At 44.6% G+C, this 25,387-nt stretch overlaps 1 protein-coding gene and 1 long non-coding RNA gene across 6 annotated transcripts; one reads left to right on the top strand and one right to left on the bottom strand.

The window, feature by feature from the left end:
• Window positions 1-148: 148 nt before the first annotated feature.
• LOC144113835 (uncharacterized) lies at window positions 149-23,572 on the bottom strand. 2 transcript variants are annotated; one of them, XM_077647176.1, is made up of 6 exons: window positions 21,977-23,572; window positions 21,041-21,253; window positions 20,803-20,947; window positions 20,599-20,696; window positions 17,020-17,093; window positions 149-2,918 (listed from the first exon to the last, which is right to left on the bottom strand). In XM_077647176.1, exons 3-6 carry the CDS (start codon window positions 20,876-20,878, stop codon window positions 1,979-1,981), a joined length of 1,188 nt encoding a protein of 395 aa, XP_077503302.1. In that variant the 5' UTR covers window positions 20,879-20,947; window positions 21,041-21,253; window positions 21,977-23,572; the 3' UTR covers window positions 149-1,978. The 2 variants fall into 2 exon arrangements, with proteins under 2 accessions (XP_077503302.1, XP_077503301.1); XM_077647175.1 differs by lacking the exons at window positions 17,020-17,093; window positions 20,599-20,696; window positions 20,803-20,947; window positions 21,041-21,253; window positions 21,977-23,572 and adding an exon at window positions 4,740-6,257 and having other exon boundaries at window positions 155-2,918.
• On the top strand, window positions 6,426-16,636 carry LOC144113845 (uncharacterized). Of its 4 annotated transcripts, none has more exons than XR_013310886.1 (3): window positions 6,426-6,526; window positions 8,417-8,543; window positions 16,418-16,636. It is a non-coding gene; the product is annotated as an uncharacterized LOC144113845 (long non-coding RNA). The 4 variants fall into 4 exon arrangements; XR_013310884.1 differs by having other exon boundaries at window positions 6,483-6,608; XR_013310885.1 differs by lacking the exon at window positions 6,426-6,526 and adding an exon at window positions 6,666-7,102.
• Window positions 23,573-25,387: the final 1,815 nt, after the last annotated feature.

The raw sequence follows: 25,387 nt of genomic DNA, 5'->3' as shown, positions 1-25,387 counted from the left end.
TGCTTGGGATGTCCAATGCACTCTTTTCCAAAAGATGGCTGTGGCAGCACGAAAAATCAGTCAGTTTTTATGCCAAAAAGAAACAAATTGTAGCATGATTTTTACTGTCAATTACAGGCAACTGGCAGAATTTCATGGTTCTCACAGCTGTGAACACAAAAAAGGCTAAATTACAGAAACCAAAAACTGGGAAAAAATTTTTGCCACACTGGCCGGGTGTCTCCAATAGTCTCAAAAGCATGAAAAAAAAAACACACACATATAAAGTTAATCAGTACATATTGCATTTTACATTAAATTTTCTTTCTACTTCTGAAGACTGTCAGGGTTGTGTTTTTAGTCAACATTGACTCTCAAAAGCAACCCACCTGCACAAATGTACGCTACAATCATTTTCTTGAGTGGAAGGTGTTATGTCTACGTTTGATATGCAATAAACACTACGGGCAATCAAGAAGATCAATGGTACCCTTAGGGAGCACTGTAACAATGCATGAAAGGCTGTGACATCCTCCCCTCCACTATCAGATGGGAGAAGGTCACTCCTGGGTAAATGGTGATGTGTTTTGTAAATGTTATGGCAAACTACTGCACAAGACAAAGGCAGAGCTCATGCAGTAAATTGGGCTTTTCCCTTGACTACACAACCCAGTTTGTGAGTATAAGAAACATGTTTAATACAAGGAAAAAATTTTTGGTATGGGTCCTTGCTCCAGCTAATTCAGCTCAAAACCAGATTGATGTGGAGCAATGATCACTCAACAGGTTAGGTATATTTGAGCAATATGCAGAAATGAAATTTTTAATTGTAAAATGAGCATTAAACCTGTACATTATGCAGACTCAAATCATTTTTACCAGGTCGTTTAAAAGCAAAACCAGGTGGCCACTTGGTGGCATGAGAGTAAAGCGGAAATTTGCTTGTCTGCATGACAGCTTCCCCCCCCCAAAAAAGCTCAGTGTGTACTCAGAAGTGCAAGAAAGCATTGACTAATGATGTCAATAACGCATTATTCATGAAGGCCAGGCAATAACTCGTGAAATGAGCCATCTGCGTTAATAAGCCACCTGCGCTTACGCAAGTGCCCGCTCAAATATTTACTCATAAGTAAAGTTGCAGATATAAATACCACAAAAAGTGAAGACTAACTGCACAAAGACCGGAGTTCGCAGAAAACCTGAGACCCCACCTGAACGCTAGGAAGGAAAGCCTAAACCGATGAAGCATGGTAAGCAATTACACGATAGGGCTTTCAAGCGCAGGGAAACGAGCTCACCGCGCCCCTCCGCACTCTAAATACACCCTCACTTCGAAGCCTCCGCGTGCACGATGCTACCTTTTTGTAGTACTCACGAAAGTCTGGAGAGAGCTGCAGGGAGGGGTACCGTGAAAAGGTGTTTCGGCGAGCCCTGTCATCAGGCCAAACCCACCAAACCACCGACCTTTGAAACCGCCATAGTGCAGCTACCGGGCGAGCAAAAGCAGAGTTTGGGAGTAGGCACAAAACAACCACGTGACCTCTGCTAACAAAAAAAAAATATAATTTCCTCCTTGCCATCTTCTTTCTCCTTGCGCATGCACAGAACGGTCTGCGGCCTACTGTACTGCTCCACAAGCCAGTCACAAAAGTAAACGAAATCAGCTTTTTAATGTTTTACTTTCTTAAACAAGCCAAGTATCAAAATTCTAGAGCTTATAACCTTTTTCTTGTGATTAGCTTCTTGTTTAAGTGACAAGAGAAGCCTTAACAATGGGCTACTTTTTTTGTCGTGGAAGAATTTTGTGAGGCGGTCCTTAATGTGGGTGGAGCTTCACTGCAGACTTAAGTTGCATCTGACTATAAGCACTTGTTTTTGCATAGAAATGACAAAAAAAAAAGCTTTGCCAAAGCCAAGCTCTGGCAGAAAAGGCATAGCAATTTTAGAAGAGTGGTACCACAATAAAGCATGGCCATTTATTGGCAGTCCTCTGCCACAGTCAATGCCTAATCACGTCAGACACCCTGAGGTACTTACTGATCGCATGCCAGCAGTCGCTATATAAATGCTCAAGTTGCATCTGTCCGCTAGGGTAGCAGCAGATGCCCCGACACACCACCCCAGTTATGAAAAGATAGTTACTCCTTATGAAACACTTTGCAGTTTCCACCATTGTTGCAGCTTCTTCCAGAGATTTTCCAGAGGCTGCTGCAACACGCTGAAGGAAGCAAGGCATTCCTTGCAATGATTCAAAAATCTCTGCTCGCCGTCTGCTGATGCAGACCTCAAGCACAAACTGCACTGCACAGTTCCAACTGCTCAGGTTCCGGTCGACGCATTCATCGACAGCCATGGTTGAGCAACTGGCATTATCCCTTTCATCAAAAATGGAAAAATGAGTTAAAGTACGGTTTTCCTTAAGCCCACTGGCAATGACATCCACACACCATAGATCTACATGACTGCAGTTGAGCAGCAGCTTCTCTAGAGTCTGGTTCTTGGACAAGATCTCTGAAAGAGTCTCTGCCGCACCGGTGTGCCAACCATTGATCCTCAAGGAAAGTTTGGTTACTGTCCTGTTCTCTAACAAAGCTTTGGCCACAAATATGCAAGCTCCAGAGGAGATCCTATCTTCTTGCAAGCTGAGGCTCACAATGGACTGGTTCTTGCGGATTGCTTCGTGCACATGATGTCTTGGCTCGGTGAGGAAGGAATCAATGAATGCCACCGAGAGCGACTCCACGGTGCTCGAAACAAGCGCTGAGCACACCTGTGACAGTGACCTAATCGAGAAACGACTGGATTCAATATGACATTCTAGTGGGCAAAGTGACGGCTGCTGCAACGCATTCACAAAGTTCGGCATGCTGGTCTCGTCCCAGCGCATCCCCACACGGTGGTAGCAATTGGCTGCTGCCACCTGCTCGGAAAACCTGATCCTGCAAGGAGAAGCATTTGTGCACCAATTAGTTTTTTTTCACAAGCAGCGTGCACTAAGAACAGCTCTGGTATTGAAAAACAGGAGGGAAGCTCTCTAAAAGTTCAGTTTAGTTTTATGTGAACTTAGTTAGCAAACCAAGTAATCTTGTCATCAAAAACAATGCCTTTTATGCTCGTTAAAACACCAGAAACCTTCATCAACACAAATTCGGACATGTCTCTTCCATAAAAAGCTTAAGGGGACACTGACGTGATAGCATTAACGAGTCCCTTCAGCGGCCTCTTTCAAGGTCCTCTTTGTACACCACTTCGCCTAAGTTCAGCTTACATGCCCATATATGCAGCATTGGTCATTCTTTACTATACATTCACAGATCGGGGGGGGGGGTCCTCATACTACTACTGGAGCAGTGGTGCAGCGATTAAGCGATGTGCCACTGGCCCAGCAGGTGGCTCTTTAAAACACAGCCACCGGTGGGGCTTGCGAGACTCAGGCTGCTCTTCCTGAGCAACTTCTAGCGACCAAACATTACTTTAACTGCCACCTGCCATGGTGGGTAGTTTGCTCAAAATAGGCACGTTATATGATTGCTCAAGGTAGGCATGTTATGATGATGTACAAGGTCACGTGACCTAGGTGGTAGATTGGCAACCTGCTTTCTGCCAACTAGGGCGCTGCCGCTGATGAATTTTCCGCAGAACGGCAGCCCTAACACGATCACATTAAAACTCTGGGTCTTTCCAGCTGATGAGGCTCAAAATGGCAAGTTTTCCATTATTACTGCTATTGAAAGTGAATCCTGGCAATGAATTACCTAAAGGGTTGGCCTGCATGATAGAGAAGGTCTTGACTCCTACTAGGCACAAGGGTAGTGGAAGAGGGAATGAAAGATGTAAAATGGCCGACTTCGTATTCAGGACTAGAGAACGTGACCGTACGAGGTTCTGGATATCACTTCTGCAACACTCCTGCAGCACTAAATAAGCCCTGGAGTCGTTCGGAGTGCTAGTTCAGAGACCAATGTGAAAGACAGAGTCACTAATCATTGTGCTATGTTTCGAGACAAGCGTTCCCAAAGAAGGCACCATATTTGGATCTGTCACCTAGATTTTAAAAATGCAAGTGCTGCAATGAAATGAGCCATTCAACTAGAGCAACTGCAGAAGTGCTGCCTGAGTGCAACTGGAGTGCGAGCAAGCCATAACTTTAGTGAGAAGAACCACTAACATAATGCTATTTAGCATTTGGTACTTTGACTGTACCTATTAAACTGGAGTGCACGAAGTTGTTGGGGGGTCACACGTCAGATGTTTTCATTTGCAAAGGAGGTATGAGGGCACCAACAGCAAAAAACATATATCAGCAACCCACTAAAAGCAAATTCTCCGAGTCCTGTGTACTAGGCTAATAGATCATGAAGTGCAGAGAATTAGTAACACAGAAGCAATTACTTGTGATAACTGAAAGCTTTCACTCTGAAAAGTAAGACTTTTGATAAGATGACATAAAGAAAAGAGTTAGCAGGCGAGATGTTGAGAAACAGCTTTACAGCCTACATCGTACATATGAGCCTTATTTGCAATGCTTGTTTGTGAGAACGGAACCTCATGCATGAACGAGGCTCGTTTCAACTTTTCCTGACAGCATTTTCATCGCTGCCGGCATTCTTCTGTTTGCCACAGCTATTAACACAAAAGTGCACCTAAACTGTATCCATGGCTTGAAAAACTGTGAGAATAATTTCAAATTCAACTTATAAATGAACAAAATTGTGACTTGTGATTGAACTCTGTAATGTTATAGCACACTGTATACATACCGTTCAGAAATGGCTTCTCCATTGAGGTCAAGCACCAACATGTGTAAAGTGCGATTAATGTAAAGTACACGGCACAATGCTGATGCCACACCAAAGTTGACTCTGCAATGAGAGAGATCAAAACGTTCCAAGGAGGTGTTGAGGGCCAGCCCAGCTGAAATATCTTCAACAGCTAACTCGCTGAAGGTGCAGTGAGAAATCACCAAGCTCCGAAGACCAGAATTCGTTGCTAATGCCGCCCCTAAGGCTGCACCATGTTCCCTTCCAAATGTTTTTTGGTTGTGTTTGTAGCCACTCAAAACTAGGTGCTTTAAGGTGCGGTTGAACTTCAGTGCATTCAGCAGTTCTATGACGTCCAAGCTTAGACTTTCATAATGTAGCTCCATCAGCGACGCATTAGTTTTGACAAAAATGCTGAGGGCCCCCAAAAGTGCTAGCCTGCATTCGTCCCCAAACTGATCTCGAAGAGAGAGCTTCTGAATATTCTCGCATGACAGTAGCAACCGGCCCAAATCGACAACACCGGTTGTCGTCAAGTGGCCATCAAATGAAAGCTCAGTGAGATGTGTGCAATTTGAGATAGCTCTGATCAGCCTGTCGGAGATTCCGTCGGTTTCCGCCCGACTTGAGGAAATCACAAGTTTCTGCAGGCCCCTTGAATTCGCTGCGAGGAGTTGATCGAGTTTCGAGACGTAATCGTTGTCGATGATGGCGCGTTCAATGATCAAGCATTTGAGTGCGCTGACACGACCCAGGCCGCACAAGAGAATGTTCCATTCGAAATCGACGATTTCGGAAATCTCGAGGTACTGCACGTTGCATTCTGGCTGTTGTGGCCACCAATCAGCTCCGAGCAGGAGCCTTAATGGGCCTCGCTGATGAGGCAAATGCTCCCCATGAAGGCTTATCCTTCTGATGCACTTGTGTTGCCGAGGGAGGTAAGCCAGCAAGAAAGCCGCGCTGTGGACTGCTGCTTTGTCTCTGGGTGCAACGTCATCGGCAAGGAAGACACAGCGCAAAGTCTGCAGGCACAACTTTCCAGGCTCCTCCTCCCTCAGGTTGAGACGGCAGTATCGCAAAGCACTGTTCCAGCTTGTCAACACATCACACAGCCAGCAGTCGTTTGTCGAAGAGGCCGTGCAAGCTCTTCTGAAGCCGGGCATATCCGCGTACAGCGGATACGGGTGTGGCGCCATCCAATGGTAGTAGGTAGTGGGGTACGCCATGACTGACTACGTTCACAGACAGTTCCCCCGGAATCACCACGCGTTACCTTACGACCCGCTCTTCTCTACACGTTTGACACGTTCTGCACTCTTGAAGGCAGCGAACCAAGTCCGTCATGGAAGTTTATCCAGCTTTGTTCGCGTCTTGCAAGAAGCCATGCGGCTTCGGCGAACGAAACAAATTTAGAAAAAGCTTGGGGCAAACTTTAACTGATTATTTGACGAGTGCTGCGTTGATATGCAACAAGTAGCACGCGGTTCCGGTTGTTTCGGCGTTCTGGCGGCGCGGTTTGAAAAAGAAAAAAAAAACAACAACCTTAGAGAATTGCAAGTTAGCCAAGCCAAGTCTACAATGAATCCGTCAGGGTACTTGACATTCGCGGACGCGCGATCTTGTGTTCTGCGCAGGCGCGAAGAGAAAAAAAAGAAGGCAAAAAGAAAATTTATTTTTTTTTAATTAGCAGAAGTAACGTGGTTGTTTTGTTCCTACTCTCGAACTCTGCTTTTGCTCGCCTGGCAGCTGCGCGGTGGCGCAGATAGACACTTTGTGCATTGCGCAAGGTAGATGTACATTGCGTGCGGAGAGGAGGAGGAAACGGCTGAACACTTGATACTTCTCTGTAAAAAGCTTCACCCTACAGTGGTAAGCAGCGGGGCTGACTTACCCAAGGCATTGGGGTTTAGGGATAGTGAATGGAAAGTGGATTTTAAGAGGTTAGAAGTAACCAAGCGAAGGTTATACGATTGGTGGCTAAAAGCAAGACAGGAGTAAAATTTCACAAGACATGGCTAGGTGGCTTGAGCCACCGCCCGATTTAAAGGGTTCAGCCGTATCCATCCATCCATCCATCCATCGGTTTGGTGGGCTTGGTGTTATGACCGGGCCCGCCGAAATACGTTTTCACGGAACCCCTCCCTGTAGCTTTCTCCGGACTTTCGCGACTACTGCAAAAAGGCAGCGTCGTGCACGCATGTTGGAATATCGTCGCTGCTCTCCCACACTGTCTTCGAGCTTTTTCGAAGTGATTCTGCTTCGGCACACATACAATGGTCGCGATTATTTGTGCGGCACCGCCCTGCGAACTGATTTCGCGAAGGCTTCGAAGTGAAGGTGTATTTAGAGTACGGAGGGGCACGGTGAGCTCGTTTCCCTGCGCTTAAAAGCCCGATCGTGTAGTTGCTTCCCGTGCTTCGATCTGTCGCCGGTGGCGCGCACGAAAGCGCCTTTCTTTTGTATTTTATTATCCAATGCGCCTCTACTTCTGTCATAACCACCGTTGTTTTCTCAGGGTGAATAGTTTCGAATAATTTCGTTGCACAACGATTGTGGGATCTTATATCCTTCCTAGCAGCTTCTGCTCATGGACTCACCTGCACCATGGATACCTTGTGCAATTCACGAAAGGTGGGGAACCGCGGTTGCTGTGCAGAAGAAAGCTGCAGTTTAACTGAAGGTTTCCCCAGTGTGAAATGGCTTACCTACATTGATGAAGCTACAACTCTTATGCAGCACGGCTGTGAAGTGTTGCCACAGGGCGTGAATTCTTTCTCCATGAGCGGCTGAGCCAAATCAGCCTTTTATTGTAGTCATTTGAATGCTGCATGTAATTCGAGTGAATTTAATAGCTTTCATTTGAGCGTAGTCAGTTTTCTGGACGACTGTGGGAATATTTATCCCATAAGCTGGACTGCTTCAGTGGACTCCCTTTTTTGTTTTTGTCTGCTGAGGTTAAACTTCTGTGCTAAATAATGCATATTACTTAGCTAGGGTGTGCACCATGACCAGTGCTATCTCTGCGGCCATTAGATTTGTTTACGGTTCCTGAGGAGGAGAGAGTATGGACAGGCTGGCTTGAAGGGTTGTTCCAAACGCTTCATTTCCTTTTGAGGATTGTGTAGGGAAGATGGCTGGTGCCAGTTCCCATGCCCACAAATAAAAGCCAGTTCATGTCTTCCAGTACCTGTCAAATATGGTGACGGTGTATTCAGACATTGAAGACTGGATGAAGCTGAGCCAGCCTGCTTTGTGTAGGGGAGCTAGTGCCCTTAGGGCAGGCCTCTCATGTAGGAAAGAGCAGTGCAACTGCCCCAAGTGCTTTAATGTAGCACTTTTGGGTGGGCCAGCTGGTAAATACCTGAAATGTGACTTCACTATGCAATAAGTGGACAAGGACACAGAACAAAAAATGGGCAAGGGGGTGCTTCTATTTTTCTGCCTGCATGTTTTTTCAGTTCATACAACCTAATCATATTCATGCTTTCCTGCATTGTACCTTGCAAAGAGCAAATGCATCAACTGTGCTGGCAAATTTTCTGCATTGTTCTGCTTATTCATTAGGCAGCTACCGGCATTATAACTTTCTGATCGGCACAAAATTATCCACATCTTACCCTTCCCCAGAGTGGGCATTTTTTTTACTTCAGTGTTTTCTCTTTTTGGTGCATATGCAGAGACTGGGATCCCTCTGAGGCAATGTGCAGTTTTCTCTTGTCTTGATCCTGTCTTCACCTTGTTAATAGTCGACAACTATGACTGGCATGGCCAAATGTACTGCACAGGATGGTGAACCAGCATTCGGTGTGTATATCTGTACTGCTTTTTTCAGGGTAGGGCATGGTTCCAGTGCAGTTCTTAAAGAAAATTTTGGATTTCAGACAGCTTACCTTCAGTGTTTTCAATTTTTTTTTTTCATGGATTATGTGCTGTGTTACCTCTCTGCTTCCTTATCCAGTTATTCTGGTGCTTAAAGAATAACACTAGGCTTTCACAGCTAGCATGGTCTGCAAAGAGAGGAGTAGCGGCAGTGTTCTTACGCGGGTCTGTATTCCAACTGCGTTGCTTTCGAAAATGTCCCTTTCGGCGACACTTGGTTGGCCAGTCGAATTGAAAGTGTCGGCTCATTCACTTCAGCATTTCGGCCAACCAGGTGTTGCCGAAAAGACACAAGTTGCAGTACTGACACTGATAAGTTTTTGTTTCATTCAGAATAATGCCACACTAATTTGAACCGCAGCGATGCCCTTGTCGTTTGAGCATCCGCCTCGCATGCGGGAGGTGTGGGGTTCAATCCCCGGTGCCACCGGGTACCCACCGGTGATACAATGAGTACAAGCTTTCCCCTGCCTGGTGCTCGGCTTCTTTAGGGTGAAATGCTTGGGAAATTGGTCTTTGACCCCACCTTGAGTATAAGAAAAAAACTTTGTGCCATGGCGCTCTTTGGCCACAGACGCCCTTGTGCAATAAAAATTCATCATCATAAACCCTAATTTCATTGATGTGTGTCAGTTAGCAGTTGCAAAACATGAGCTATGTGTGACTGAATGGAGTATCCTGCTGTGATATGTCAACTTAGTGCTTTTGATGCTCATATAAAAGAAGCAACAGCCACCAAAACGTAGGAAAGCATAGAGGAATATTTTTATTTGTGGTTTTGATCAACAAGAAATCAGTAGAGTAACAATTTTGTTTTAGCTCAAAGATAACAGAATAGTAAATAGAGTACAAAAAAGGCATGCTGTCGGTGGAACTGAACCCATGACCTTCTTATGTTCATTTAATTTATTTGCTCTAAGGACCAGGCAATGCTGCCTTGGGATGTTGGAGCTTATAGGCAGGCTGTACATCTAAGCTTTGCAAATAATAAAAAGTACCATATAGGAATGGGTGTGGAAGATTTTGAGAGAAATTGGGTGTCCTAGTTGTGTGGTGAGAACATCAGTACAGGGTTCTTGACATAGGCAGCCTGCAAATGACCTGCATGTGCATGCATTTTCAAATTGCTTTAAAAAACCGGCAGAGTCGTTCAGTTCTATATGCCACCATACAGTTGAGACCACATACACTCTTAAGGGGCTGTGAAAGGAGGCCTCAACAAAGATGCGATGTGCCCAGAATGCTAAAGGGCACCACTTCACAAATATCCTCCTGCAAGTATTTTTCAGATGCGCTTCATAGAAGCTGAGTTATATGTAGTCAAAATTTGAATTTCCGCGACTTCACACTTTTGCCTCTCCTTTCCTCAGTCTTTTCATGCTGAAATGTCGGCACTCCTCTGCCGGCCTCCTTGCACTTGCCCCCTCCGCCGGCTGCCTTACAGTCCGCTGCTGAGGCAACGAGCACGGATTTGGGCGAAAGCCCTGCACCGCAGGTCACTGCTAGGCGTGGAAGCGGGCAATTTTAAAAATATTACTGTAAATTACCGGCTTGCTTTTGAGGTCTTGTATGCGGCATGAACGCTCGTTGGCCTTTACTCTACATAATGCTAGCATTTTATAGACAACCTTTTCAGGGACCCTTTAATGGTATAGCAGTTGAGACAGCTTCCACTTTACAAGTATTTAGGAGCTTACCTCCAGTCCGACTTAACCCGGAAATATCACATTAACTTATTTCAGCCACTGCTAACCATTCTCTTGGTGTCCTAAGCCGAAACATTCAACATGCTCCTGTGCAGCTACGAAAACTTGCTTATGGTACCGTAATCCGACCTAAAATCAAGTACGCTTCAGCCATATGGGACCCAGAGCAAGCCTACATCATAGGTGACAGCAAATCCCTGTAAAACCATGCTCATTTCATTTTTTCAGACTACTTGCATTCCACTAGCATAATGGTTTCAAAAGCTTGTGTTGGGCTTGATTGATAACCTTTCCCATCATTACAGACTTGCTCTGCTTGCTTTACACTTTTGCACAAAATTTCCTATCATCTGTTGCTCGATGACTATTTCTTTCACTCATTCTTGGCAGTCGTCCCACGCCATGACCATGCATTCGAGATCAAACACATCACATGGCACACTTCGACTTTTGCAAAAATATTTCATTCCTAAACCATGGCTGACCGGAGCTGGCTGTCTTCTACAATTGCAAGTAAAATGAATGCGACGTTATTTGAAGTTTTAAAAAATGAAAGCGATGTGTAGTTTTTCTAGCTCTGCTCATCGTAATGTGTTAATTTTTTGTACTGTTTATTATGTTGCTTTTTTCATTATTTCCATTTTCATGTTGTTGTTCCACCACATTTTGATACTTGTAGCGTATTTATTTCTTGCGTTATTTCTAGTTTTGTGTATAGTTCAATTTGTCACGTTAGATGTTCGCTGTTGTATTTCTATGTTTTCATTTTTGTTGGCCCCCCATTTAATACCCCTGTAGTGAGGGCCTTTAGGGTTTCTGGAAATAAAGTAGAAAATAAAAAACAGTGAGACTACAATTTAAAAATTTGGGGGACACTTATGGCCTCCCTTTAAGGTACCACGCGACAGAATTTATGGGTCCTTCAACTGCTCGCTCCTCTAGGCCGCGTAGATACGGACACTGCTTCCTCTCTCACAATCTCATCATTGTGTAAAAACCATTTGACATATGTATAAAGCCCCGCTTTAACCAAGCCATACCAATGTGCCTGCGTGGCGTAGAGGTAGCGTGTCTGGCTTGCAACCCAATGGTCGGGCTCGATTACAGACTAATTACCCCACTTGCAGTTCTTAGTTTATATTTCCAAATGTCCTAATGAGTTTTCAGTCATGTTGCAACCATCTAATCAACAGTTTTGTAATGTTTTAATCACTTTTCAATTTCGTTGCTGCACGTGTGATGTAGCCAACTTTTCAACCAGTCCAGAGTTTGACACAACGCTGACGGACTACACCGGGTTTTCCGCTGAACAGGACGCTGAGCGCAATCGTGTTGATATGAAAAGATATAATCTTCAGCATTCTATAAATACACGAATATCAACAATATGCAGTAAGGCATTGGAAGTGATAAAGGGATATAGCTGTGTAGGACAAGTAGTGATTGTAGATCTGGGCCATGAGAGCAGAATAGCTAGGAGAATACGAATGGGGTAGAATACATTTGGCAGCTATTTTGAGCTCATTTATAGTGGCTTACCCGTACATCTCAGTCGGAAAGTACACACAGTTGAACCTCGATATAACAAAGTTGTACTTTTTGGAAGAACTTCGTTATATCACAAACTTCGCTGCATCGAGGTTTTTGTCTTTCAGTGGCGCAAATGATATCACTTATTTCTAAAATCTTCCCTTTCGCTTTATTTCGCTCATGTGCATTCATGAAGACGTTACAAGCAATTGTAGAAGAAACACCATGCAAAACGATTGGTGAGAATCGTTCACTACAGCTTTGTTACCTCGAAATCACATATAACGAAATACAGGTTCCGGCAAAAATTCCTGCAGAGCCAAGCCACTCCCCACAGCCCCATGCATTTATATTGCCATTTGCCTTGAAGTATTTTCTTGACAAACTGCAGATATCTTGAAATCTTGACTGATAGCTGGAGGTAAGCGCCGCTTACAGGAAAGTATCACAAACTTCATGCATTACTACAGTAACTACCACAAAGTGGGTGCCTTCACTGAATACAAAATCACGTAGCGCTGTGGAAGTCAGTTAATGGTGTCAAGCAACCCTGCGACCCATCATATGCTCTTGCAGGCTGATGGGAATGGGACATGCAAGCGGGAGGTTCCCGCAAAATAGTGCAGATGGTTGTAGTTAAAAAACTTCATTAAGGTGTGAGGGATAAAATGGGAATTAGCACAGCTGCACTGCCATCGCTTAGAGCAAGAGCCTGCCAACCCTGACAGACCAAAGACTGCTTCGCAGCTGCCGCCTAAGCGCCGACCTTAAGGTCCCTCTGTACTTCTTAAAAGGTAGAGACAACTGCCGCGCGTGCCACCTAGAAAGGTCCTGTGTGGCAGATGACGCCCACGCTAAACCATGGCCCGCGGAATTCATAAGCGGGGAACCTATCTTCACATGCGAGGGAACAATACGTGCAGGCGCCTTACTCTTTCCAAAAGTGGAAAAAAAAGAAGACCAAGGTATAAACAACATGTCTGTCCTTGAATTTCAAACGCGTGCTAAAAGGACACGAGAGAGGATGAGTGCTCTGTAGCCTGGATTCCGTATGTTGCGGGCTTGTTTGTTTGCGCTTTTCAAAATAGGTTATACTTTTATAACTAAAATTAGCTTCATCCAATAAAAAAAAAACAGAAGAATATTGATTTCTAGCATTTGAGACAAGAGTCTCAAGTCCACGACGGTGGGCAACATAGTCACAGCCGAAGACGGCGCGAGTTTATTTGTTTCGCGCTATCCGCATGAGCCATGGTAGCTGGACTATATCAGCCGTGGCTACATCAGAATGCAGTGATATTCATAAGGGACTTTGGTCCTCAACATTCATGCACGCGTGCGAAATACTGTCGCAGCTCGGCACACGCACTTGTAACCTTTTTCTTGTACCTCTGTGTAGCAAACATCGTTTACCTTCCATAGTCGGGCAATTGCCGAAGTTTGAGTCTTTCCGACTGATTCTGTGAACCACACATTTCTTCTTGTCAAGTTTTGCTTGCTGCGCGGGATGCAAAATATTTTTCTTGCAGTCTTCCGTCCGGTTTCGGCACCCAACTGTACAGCAACAAGGCATTACAGCTTTCCCAGACCATAATTAGCACAGCAATGTGTGTATGCTGATATCTCGATCTTTCAGCAAAAAATAAATAAATAAATAAACAAATTCGTTGAAGGGAGAAGATTGTGGGCCGTTAACAGAACAGGCGATGCCACAGCAGCCGTCAGCTACTCGACGCGAGCTCCCCACCCACACGAGCGGGAACTTTGGTGGCGGAGGGGCGGAGCAAGGTCACGCGCTAGAAATGAGCCTGTCACTGACGTTGGCGGCAGGATCAAGGCCTTTCCTTACTTATAAGTTATCGAGGGTCTTTAGCTGACCTACGCCCCCGTTATATTAGGTGGAGGTTCAGTCTCCCATCCTCGTACCGCTGTGAACCTTCGCAGCCGCACACTACCAACCCATGGTATGCCCGAATACGCCAACCACAAAGCCATGCAGGTGGGCTCAGCAGTCCTCTGTTCCAGCTCCTTCCGGCAGCGGGACCCCGCACCCTTCAGTGGTACTGACGATCATGACGCTGAAGACTGGCTCGTATCATACGAGCGGGTGAGCACATAAAACAAGTGGGACGATACCACCAAGTTGAGCAACATCATCTTTTATTTGACCGACATTGCCAACCTGTAGTTTCGAAACCACAAAGCAGACTTATGCACATGGACTGCGTTTAAGGCGAACCTCACCGAAGTGTTCGGACGGCCTGCTGTGTGTGTGCAAGCTATGCGCCAAACACCGCTTGCGTGAGCGCTCTCAGCAGTTGAATAAGATGTACACAAGCTACATTGAAGATGTGGTAAACCTGTGCTCGTGCATCAATGACCTGATATCCGAGGCTGACAAGATCAAGCATATTTTGAAAGGCATCGAAGATAACGCCTTTCAGATGCTGCTGTCGCGAGATCTCTGCACCATCGCCGAAGTCGTCAGTCTCTACCAGAGCAACGATGAGCTGCGCAAGCAGAGGTACTAACTCGACAGCATGCCACGCCTGTTGAGTCGCTTGCCACCGTGTTGACTGCACCCGGCTACTCGAAACTAAATATTTCATGCGTGAGGAAGTTGCACGTGAACTCTCGCTTCTGCCACCCACTCCGTGCCATTTCCATACCTGGTGCCCGACCTTCGCAATGTCATCAGCGAACAAGTGGCTGAGGCCCTTCCATTGGTCCCTCCGCCAGCACCAGCACAACCGCCCGTACCTTTCGCTGCATCCCATCCCTGACCTACGCTGCCACCGTTGCACGGCCGTGGCCGCCTAACTACTGCCCAACCTACGCTCCTTCTCCAGCGCCTTTTTTCCGGCTGCTTCGACAATTCGCCAATCCCTGGCGTACTGGTGACAACCGGCCTATTTGTTACTCTTGTCATTTGGCCCGGCTTTGCCGTCGTCGTGTTCCAGTCTCCCAAGTTGCCGGTTACTGGCCTCCTTCAAGTGAATACTCACTGCCAGCCGAGCCGCCACAGAGTTGCCCTCTTTCACCTGATAGCACAACCTTCCCCACCGGCGTTCACCTTCTCCTTGTCGCCACTCCCTTTCTCCCATGCATCAGGGCCCGGATATTTCACTAGAGGAAAACTGGACACCGCAGTTGTTGAGGCAAGAAAGTCAAGGTCTCATTGATCTCTCTGAAATCTGCATCACAGTTTCCATAGAGGGTGTTTCTGTTCTGGCGCTTGTCAACACTGGTGCTGCTGTATCTGCTATGGCCACTGCCTTTTGCCGCTCCTTGCGAAAAGTGACAACCCCACTTTCTGGATTCTTGCTGCGTACTGCAAGCACGCAGGCTATTGCGCCATTAGCGACGTGCACGGCTCGTGTTGTTATTCAGATTTTCTGCGTCACTGAATTCATCATTTTGCCAACCTGTTGTAATGAAATCATCTTGGGTTGGGACTTCCTGTCGCGCCATAACGCAGTCATCGATTGTGCTAGTGCTGAACTCGAGTTGTTTGCACTCAGTGGTTCCTCGTTGACCGATGCCCCTTCTGCTGCTTCTGGCAAGGCCATCGTTGCTGACTACACTAACCTGCCTGCGTGCTCTTCTGTTCTTGTGCCCATCACTTCTGACCTTGTTTGCGATGGCAACATACTCTTTACACCATTACCACTCTTTATGTGCCGCATATACCTGCCCATACCTTATGCCATACTCACCCTGTTAGCTGGCCTCACCGTGTTGTTCGTGACCAATCTGTTTACAGATGCTTCCACTGTGCGTTGCGGTGAGTGCCTCGGTACCGTCTAGCTCATTGATTTCATTTTGTGTAGTAACGAGAATGATGATTTGCCGTCCTTCGACGTAGATGCCCGCAGCCCGCCAGTTCCTGCACTCAACACTTCGCATCCAGACGTTTTCGTTTTCTCCATCGACGCCTTTCTCCCTGCACCTCAACGCACTCAACTTCACGCTCAGCTTCATCAATTTCGTTCCTCCTTCGATTCACACCAACCTGCTTTGATGCGCACATAAACTATTGCCCACCACAACTGCTGGGCCTTCGCTCACTACCTGCAGCATGCCTTCTGAGCAATGTAAAGATCAATGGATTGTCTCTCTTCAAGACTATCTCTCCAATTCATCTATGGTTCCAGCATCCCGCGCCCTTTGTTGCCAAGCTTCACATTTTGCAATTCGTAATAGCTGATGGACGGTAATGGCTTCTCGTCATTCTCCGACATCTCCGGTCCCAAATCTGCACCTGTTTCCACATGGGAGTATTTAAGACGCATGCTTGAATCCATCTCCAGTACTACTGGCGCGGCATTTATAACTTCATCGTCAAGTACATCCGCTATTGCCTGTCCTGTCAACGCCGCAACAATAACGTTGATAAGACTCATTTTGAAGTCACATGTTTTCGGATAGGAGAAAGAAAGGAAAAAACCTTGGCACTCTTTCCATCAGATTGAGTGCATTTATGTAGAAATTTTGGATATCAAGTGCAGAATTGTTATACAGCTTATTAAGATGCAAGACATCATTGAATTTTTTTTTTCACAGACAATTGGGGTACGGTGATCAGCTCCGACCCGAAGACCCAATTCTGGGCCTTGAGCAGAGCTTTGGAAGTCACCGAGCGCCAAGGGCTCCTGGCCACATCACCACCAGCAGTGAGGCAGGGAAAGAAGAAAAGCGCAATGCAGACCCCACTCGATCTATGAAAGAGCACCTTTGAATGAATTTTGACGAAAATAAAGTTTTTACCACCACCACAGACAACCGTTCGGTCCAAGTGCAACCTGAAATCAAAAATCTTAAATGATATGTTACATAAGTTCCTTGTATCTAAAACAGCAGCTAACGCACCACAATATTGTTTCCTTTGCTGTACGGCACAATTCAAGCACTCTGCCAGAGACTGACGAGCAGTTCATCCAGTGCCATACAGAATGCTGCAGTGCATGTAGCTCTACTGGAACTTTCTCTTCTGATTAGGAAACCAAAGTCAAATCTCTTTTCCAGTCAATGTTTTCTGTCCATGAAAAATATAAGAACAGACCAACACACTTCCAAACAAAATATCTTTATTATTTCAGTCGGTAAGCTACTACCATAGGTTCGCCATGCTTAAAACAGTAAATGATGCTGAAGAGTATACTTACAGGGGGAGATGATATGGTTCCGGCTGATGCCAGCTGAAAATGGTAGCCACACTGCCAACGGTGTGCCTGTGGAACTGCAAGAGTAAGATTTTCCAGGCTAAAGCGGCATATGTCATATTTTCCATAATAAGTCTGATGTTAATGTATTTCTGACACAAGCACAGTCAGCATCAGGCTTGTGTACTCAGTTTCACACACAGCAGTCAACACTACCAAGGCCTGTTCATACAAACGACTCCCACGCCCCAAAAGTATTTTGCCCTGCAACCAAAGCGAACTGTGAACAGAGGCATATTTCATTAAGATAAATATCAAGTACCCGTCCTGCACTTCGTTTCACTTCTTGCCACACTTTCATTCTGCGAATCGAGATTTCGAAAAGTACGAACGACATGTGGTGCTATGACAGGCAGGTGGTAGGGCAAATCGCTCTCACTCTATCTGCACCTAAGTAGTGCAAACTCGGTGAAAAATTATAGCCAGAGGGCCCAAACACCGAGCACCGCACAGCTTCAACCATGCTCCAACCATGCTTCCCAATGCTAGACGTTTGTTTTATAGTGCTCTGTTTTCTTCAAAACACTCAACGAGGCTTCAAGTGGAATGAATGATATGTAGAAGATTACTAATATGGTTTTTTGACTGCATATCCGCAGCCTCCGCTGCGTTGCCTGCAACATATGTGAGATGGAATATAGAATAGTTCATGGCACTGCAGACAAATATACAATGCAATGCAAGTGCATACTAAAGTATAGCAACAAAGGTTAGGGACAATTATGTTGAAGCACAGACAAATTCGTTTAATGGGAGGGAACTGTTGGTACCTGGTAGTGAATTACAAAATTCAATTGTTTGAGGGGGGAAAAACTACATTTGAAAGTGTTTCTATGCGCATAAAATGGTGTGATGTTAAGAGCACGCTACGAGAAGAAAATTTAGTGAAGGCGACATATTTGTTACCAGAGAGACAATAGGACAAATTTATGATGCTGTGAAAAATAAACAGTTGACGTACCGCTATTCAGCGAGATGTGTTATGTTATGTGAAGACATGGCTGACTATGGTGAGAACTGGTAGTCATAATGGAGCTAGATAAATCTAATGGTTTTCCTTTGCACAGCCTGGAATCTGTATTTTCGCACTGCTTTTAAGGATTCCAAATTAGACTAACATAGTTAAGTATAGGGCATGTAATTGCTTCATATGATAGTAATTTAGTGTCACGCAGAGAATTCGCTAGCGTACAATGCAAATAGCCTAGTTTTTGTAGAGCTTTAGACGTAATGGAATCCGTGCATTTCGATTAGGACAGGTTAGTGCTAAACCTGAGAACAAGGTATTTATATTCAGAAACGTGTTGAAGGGAATTATCATTAAATTTGTAGCTGAAAAAGGATGGACAAGTTTTATTACTTAAGGACATAATGATCATGTTATGGTAGTTAATCTTGATTTGGCATGTTTTACACCATCTGGAAAATGTGATTAATTATTTATTAAGGCAAAGGTGACCAAGGGGAGATGAAATTATGGCATATAACTTGCACTCATCAGCATACATTCAGATTTTAAATGAAATCTCGCCCTTTCCTCACCAAAAAATCTACTGATGTCGTGCAGCTTCTTTAGAGTACAGATGCCGCAAGATCTCCTTTTGTTGGCTGTCAAGGAATGTAAGAAGCAAAAGGCGGCTGAGTGTCTGTTGAAATTTCTTTCCTTTATTGCAAGTTTTCTTGAGTTCAACTTTCATTGTTGTAGACAACCTGCCCCTTATTTTCAGTGTAGTGGCACTTGCGTTGGGTCCTGCGTGACCTTATTTCGATAGGTATCTTTATTGGTGTGTGTGTGGGGGGGGTTTAAAGGTTTTTCAGGTTTGTTGGCGATTTTTTAGTACTTTTGAAAATGCAGACGGCCTTCATCTACCCCCTGCACTGAGCCAAGCTTTTTTTGCCCATGAGCTAACTGACGCAGCTGTTTTACAGCTTTCAGACCTAAAACTAACATTCTGTGAAAGTCATGTTTGCTGTGGCTATTACCCTACAGCATAAAAGGATTTGTTGCGATATGATTTGGCTTTGGCAGGGCGCGCAATGCAAAGGCAAGATAACTGATGGTCCTTAAGGGTAACTGAGTGGATTCCAAGAGAAGGCAAGCGTAGCAAGAGGTGGCAGAGAGCGAGAATGGTTAAGAAGTTTGCAGGTATACGGTGGGCGCAGCTGGCAAAGGGCAGGGTTAATTGGAGAGACATGGGAGAGGCCTCTGCCTTAGAGTGGACGTAGTCAGGTTGATGATGATGATTTGGCCGCCATCGTGGCTCAGTGGATACGGCGCTCGGCTGCTGACCCGGAAGATATGGTTTCGGTCCCGTCTGTAGGGGTCGAGCTTTGATGCAGGCAATATTTTAGAGGCCTGTGTAACATGCACTGTGTGATGACAGTGCATGTTAAAGAGCCACAGGTTGTCGAAATTTTTGGAGCCCTTCACTACGGCGTTCCTTCATAGCTAGAGTCGCTTTGGGACTTGAAATTAAACCCTGATTAAACCATGATGATTTGGTGCATTCAAAGACTGAAAAGAGCAATAGTATCACACTGTATGGAATATTCTAAAAAAATCATGCCCACATCAAATGCAAAAGAGCTTTCAAAATCAGACAAGCCTCCTTTTGGCAGCGGGGTTTCTCTATTCGGTCTTGACTGCTGTTTCCGAGACCCTCCTTCAAAAAATGAAGCTTGAACACAAAGAAAAGCTGGTGACTGTCAGAAGAACCAAAGCCCGTTATACTTATAGTGGCACGGGCAGGGACACTTTATTTTTCATTCTTTTTACAGTCCTACAATAATTTTTGTCAGAAGGGCCAAAAGCCTACGGTGGTGCCATACACGCACAAGACCTGCACAAGCTCAAGAAAGTGGCCAACAGGCATAGAGTCCCTGTTGTTTTTTCGGCACCCAACAAAGTTGTCCCCACGTATTTGCAGCTTCAAAAAACATGGATGCCAGATAAAACATGACACTCTACTCGTTAAATGTTCCGCAGGAGCGGTATATACGTATTCCCATGACACGTGGAAAGCTTTATGGCGGCCAAACTGGCCGTTGCATCAATGAATGTTTGGGGGAACATGCCCAAGATTTAACTGATTTAAAGGACAAATACGCAAATTTGGATGCGCACGTTTGTAAATGCAAAGAATGCATGGCTCGGTTTGAAGAGACCAAGATTCTCGGCAAGAGTGCCGACAAGACGGCACCTGTCAGCTTGGAAATGTACCATATAAAGAAATATGGCACTACATGTGTTAGCACCCCGTCATTATCGGTGTTTGCTGTAGAAGTCAACTTTTTAGAAGTGGCCAACTATTGAGTTGTTTTTCATTTGTTTATTTGGTATGTTGTTTTGATTTTCTTCGATGCTGTCATCATTCCAGACTCCGTCCCATATATGAAATTGACCCATATATGAATATTCCAAACTGTTTCTGGCAGTCATCATAACCACATGTTTGCTTCTATAAAGACTGCTGCTTTATATTGCCACATTAGTATGCATGCAAAAGTAAGATTGTTGCTTGCCTTGGCTGCAGTGAGCCGTGAGTTGCTAAAGCGCAGCCAGTCAGCAAGTGCTCGTGCCACCTCGTCATCTGTTGCACTACGGGTTACACGGACAGTAGCTGGAAGCAATGTTTGCAACGATCAGGACCGCCACTCTAGGTATACAAGTGTTTTTATGAAAAAAAAAAAGAACAGTGTCAGTGCAGTCTGGGTATATACTCTTACCGAATACAAGGCGGATGATGGCCAGCTTTTCTGCTCTTTCCTTTCCTTCCTGTCCAGTTGTACGGAACGGCAACATCACCAGAAACTAATCTTCTGAACACCCGCCTTGTTGTGCTGGCAATATCTGTTTCACCAATTTGGCCACCTGAAAGTAAGGAAGGAACCACAGAATGCAAACATGTCAAATCCCACCTATTATTTTTGAGTAAGAGTGAAATAATAGGGATATTTGACTCACTAGTGCAGCAAAAGTTGCCGCATCTTTTCTGCTTGCCTCCAGGATATCAAGTTCTTCCTGTCTTCACTGGGTGTACAGGCATGTCATCTGGCGCAACTGTGTCTGCAGACTGTGTTTCACTGATGACTTTCGCAGCTATTTTTGAAAGTACAGCTGCCTGTCGAGCTTGCTCCACCTTGATTAGCTCGAGCTCCCGGAGAATATTGACCAGAGCTAGAAAATAGAGAGGAAAGCTGATTACGGCAAAAGTTTGTGATCTGTAAGTTTCAGATAAAATTGAAGCAAATCTAAATGTAACACACACGCACGCACGCACATTCACACACACACACACACAAACACACAGACAGACAGAGAGAGAGAGAGACAGACAGGGATGTTCTGTAGAAATAAATTATGAGCTAGGACAAATGTTTCTAGCTTTGTGTCATGCTCCCATTCTTAGCAATGCTACTGTACATCAATTTTATAGGCAAGGAAATTAGACAAGTGTTAATTTTTGCAAGCAATTAGCATTTTGTATTTTGTACTGTCCAGCTGATAACTTAACTTTGGTGACCCAAAGAAAAACAACAAAAATGTCGTTTCCTGCACGTGCCATGAAGGCACTGGGCTGCACTACAGAAAAAGAAGTAATTCAGTACCAGTACAAACAATTACTGACCTCGAGAATACATTGCAACAAATTATGTGAATGCAGTGATATACAAACACATTTGCACAGCTGCTGTTTCAGCGAAATGGAAATATATATCATTTAGTTCACTGCAGGGTGTTCGACTACTGAATGTAATGATAGGATTCCAGTTGTTCTCAATGGAAAACAAATTCATTATAGCAGCAGAATCACACAAGTGATATGCAAAAATGTCTCTGCATGCATTTTAAATGGTATACCTTAATTATTAATTTGGTAGAAAAGAAGAGTTCACTTACCTGTCTCACATGGATGACTGTCGTTTTTAGAAAGCACACTACTTGGTCTTCCTGGCTTACAAGCAGACGCAGATGATTGAGAGACATGATCTGCAAGCACAGTATAAGTAAACTTGTTATTGTGACCATCTTTGAAATGTAAGGGATACTAGCTACATTTATAAAATTATTGACAAACTTCATTTATGTGTCAGTAATGCCTATATGTCTTAATACTAAGGTACTTTTTAATTCATGCATCTGCTGTGAACAGTTTGTTTCAATATAATGGAGCTTAAAAACTACGCAGACGTGTAACTGAAAGTATGTTCGCTCTCTATAGCATGAGAGCTGGAAGTGTCGTTTCTTACTGCACTGCTGACATGTGCTAACCGTGGAGTGTTTTCAATCTGTGATCTAATTTTCATTGACAATCATCCTGAAATCAAATCAAAATCGCCGCCAAAACGAATGCCGCAACTGAAACTGGAACCAGTGGTACTTTTGTTGACGTAGCTGAGAAAAAAAATAGGCTGTGCTGTACCCCATGAACGACAGTCCAACTAAATATTTCAATGGGTGAACCGTGCAGCGAATGTTGCACCTGTGTCCGAGCAAGCATTCATGCAGCTGGAATGCTGTCTGTGCTGCAAGCAATCCAATCCAATGACATTCTTATCGGGCCATATACTTACCTGTGTAAGGTGGCTAGAGATTCTAGCCACCCTAACCTGTGTTTGAGAGTACTCTGCAAGCAAACTGTTGCCACTACTGTGTCTCGTGCTGCCTTTGGTGCTTGATGGCAGCATTTACTTTTGCCGAACTCTTGAATGGTGGCCAGAAGGCTTTGTTTTTATGCACCCAGGCTGATGGTATTGCAGCTATGTCACTGGAGTCTGTGAAGTGTACTACTGAGAACATCTGAAAAGTAAAATTTAGACCATTGTCGAAAAAGCTGTGAATTGAAACAATTGAATGTCGTACTCTCAAGTATTTTGTTATATTTCATTTGTGCTGTTCTGATACAATGTTTTTTGCTCCTCTTGCTCACGGGCCCACTGTGGGGGAGTGGAATTTCTTTTTCGTAAGTAAATGAAAAAGTCACGAGCACAGCAACATGCAGATTGTGTAACCTGCATGTTATTTGAATTGAAAGAAAGTATGCAACCTAACATAAGCAGTGTCTGAACATATATACAATCCCTTTGCAAAAATGTGTTCTCCAGTGGTTGTCACACTGCATCATTAAACGGGGATACTGCAACAGGTCACAACAAATTGTAATGCCCCTTGTGCAACACTTCAGCCGCAAAAATGCTCTACTCTTAATGTATCGTCAGTGACGTTTTACAAGATGCTTTTATGTGCCTGTGGCCAACTGCACAGAGAGGAAATGATGTTTGGCTGAGGTTCCTAATCTTCTGAGCTTCTGTGCCGTAAGTTTCCAATTTTGAGATGTGAAAGCAAGGAATCTGCAATTCTTAGCGGGAAGCCTGCTGCATGTTAACACATGCAGTGTTTCATGCAGAAGGCATGGTGTATTTTTCCTGGATATAGCCTAAGGTCACTGAGAGGTTGTGGCAATGTGTTTCATGGAATGGTCTTAGAAAAGTAGTATGTTTACCTGTGTTGTAGAGAATGTCATCTTCTGAGTAATCATCATGGCAGAAAAGGAATCCATATGTCCATACTTCTTCACATCAGTAGGAAGGTGCACTAGAGAATGTATGTTATATACATAAATTCCTTCACCATACAGGCTCTCAGCATCCACAACAAGTTCTCTGAGGAGGTGCCCTGCTGTATTTAACTTTGATCGGCAAAGTGCGGGGCATGCCAGAATGGGCAGTGCTACACTAAGCTTCATGAAATGATTGTAGTAGCACTTCTCAATGTTGTTCTTCAGTACTGCAGGAACAAAGTAGAAGAGGAAGTTTCTAAACTCTGTGGATTTCTATCTTTCCAATTCACAGAGGCTTCTTGGCTTGCGGGCCATTTCTTGAGATGCGTACCGGTGCTACTGAGCTTGACCTTCGGCTACTCAGTTATCTGACAGCCCCTTCATATGTGTCTAAGAGTGGCTGGACTTGCAGTTCTCAAAATGCATAATAGTCTCCAGGACAAGGCAATGCAAGGGCAACTTAGTTGGTCTTGAAATCACTTGAGGCCATGGGCAGACTCAAGTGCTTATACCCGTGTTACACGGGCGTTTTCAATGACAGTTCAGTTAACCGCCAGTTGAGGATTTCAACTGCCGTTGAACTCAACTGGAGTCGCCAGCTGTTACACGAGCACTTCGCGTTCAGTTCAGTTAGCACTCTAACCACATGTCCTCGCGTCTAGAGCGAAGTTTAAATAAGAAAAAAAGCAGTGTGTGCATTTTTTCTTGTTGTAAATGATCGTAGTGTATATATTCTTTACTATAGTGACAATTATTTTTGTGTACTTTTTGCTTTGCGGTAGAAATTTGCGGGTTTGAAGCACACTGAGCCAAGACAATCCAGTAAGAGGGCACGTTTTTCGGTCTGTAGGTCGCCATCTTGTCAGTTGGCCGTTCAAATGGGATCCCCGATCTCAGTCGAACTCAACTGCTGTTGAGATTTCAACGGCAGTTAGCACTGCCGTGTAACACCGCTAACTGCCGTTCTGTTGAGCTGAGAATCAACTGAACTGCCGTTGAAAACGCCCGTGTAACAGGGGTATTAGAAGGACTTGGTTGTGGGCCAGTTGGTAGGACATTGTGAGGAGCAAAACCACAAAACAGGATGAGTGTTGTCGCCTGCCTCAGTCCCGTCCTTTTGTGCTATTTTGCTCCTCACAATTACAAAAATAGCTATGTAACTTTTGGTGTAATTGCAGGGAAAGTTAGGTAATAAGTAAATCTACCTAAGGTGTACAAATGCTGATTGGGCTTTATCAGGTGAATGCCTTGGAATACTGCTATGAGCAATCTGCCTTATTGCAAATCCTGCATCTACCTGTGCAAAAAAAAGGGAGTACAGAAAATGAGCGCAGAAAATTGGCAAGCAGCACCTTGTAGAATACCATTTGTGACAAGGTACTTGCTGTATAAGCAAATTGAAGATCAAAATGGAACTACAGTGTCACCAGGAGATGGACTGTTGTGCAAGGCCTGCTGCGATGTGTGCTTGTCTGATGTGCTGCATGTCAAGTATGCACGTGACGTATATACAGCTTTTCTAAGTTTAGCATATTTCGATAGTGGCCTGGTGTAGCACGATTTTAGCACGAAACATGCAGAATATATCTCTCGGGGTCAGGAGCAACACTGCGTACTAAAAACGTAACACCCAAGAAACAGCCGTTCCACAAGCACAGGAGAGTTCAGGGAATCAGCTTTTGTACTTAAAAAAAAAGCACAAAGGACGGGACAAGAGACAACAGGATGAGTGCTGCTTGTCCCGTTCTTTG

Source organism: Amblyomma americanum, chromosome 1 (genome assembly GCF_052857255.1).
Source record: "Amblyomma americanum isolate KBUSLIRL-KWMA chromosome 1, ASM5285725v1, whole genome shotgun sequence".
NCBI classification, from domain to species: domain Eukaryota; kingdom Metazoa; phylum Arthropoda; class Arachnida; order Ixodida; family Ixodidae; genus Amblyomma; species Amblyomma americanum.
Note: the sequence above shows the minus strand (reverse complement) of the source record. Positions and strands in the feature narration are given on the sequence as shown.

Excerpts from the sequence above, each read along its gene's own strand:
- LOC144113835 (XM_077647175.1), bottom strand. The coding sequence starts at position 5,965 with ATGGCGTACCCCACTACCTACTACCATTGGATGGCGCCACACCCGTAT. Across the intron at positions 2,919-4,739 it reads GGAGAAGCCATTTCTGAACG|GATCAGGTTTTCCGAGCAGG; the intron begins GTATGTATACAG and ends TTCTCCTTGCAG.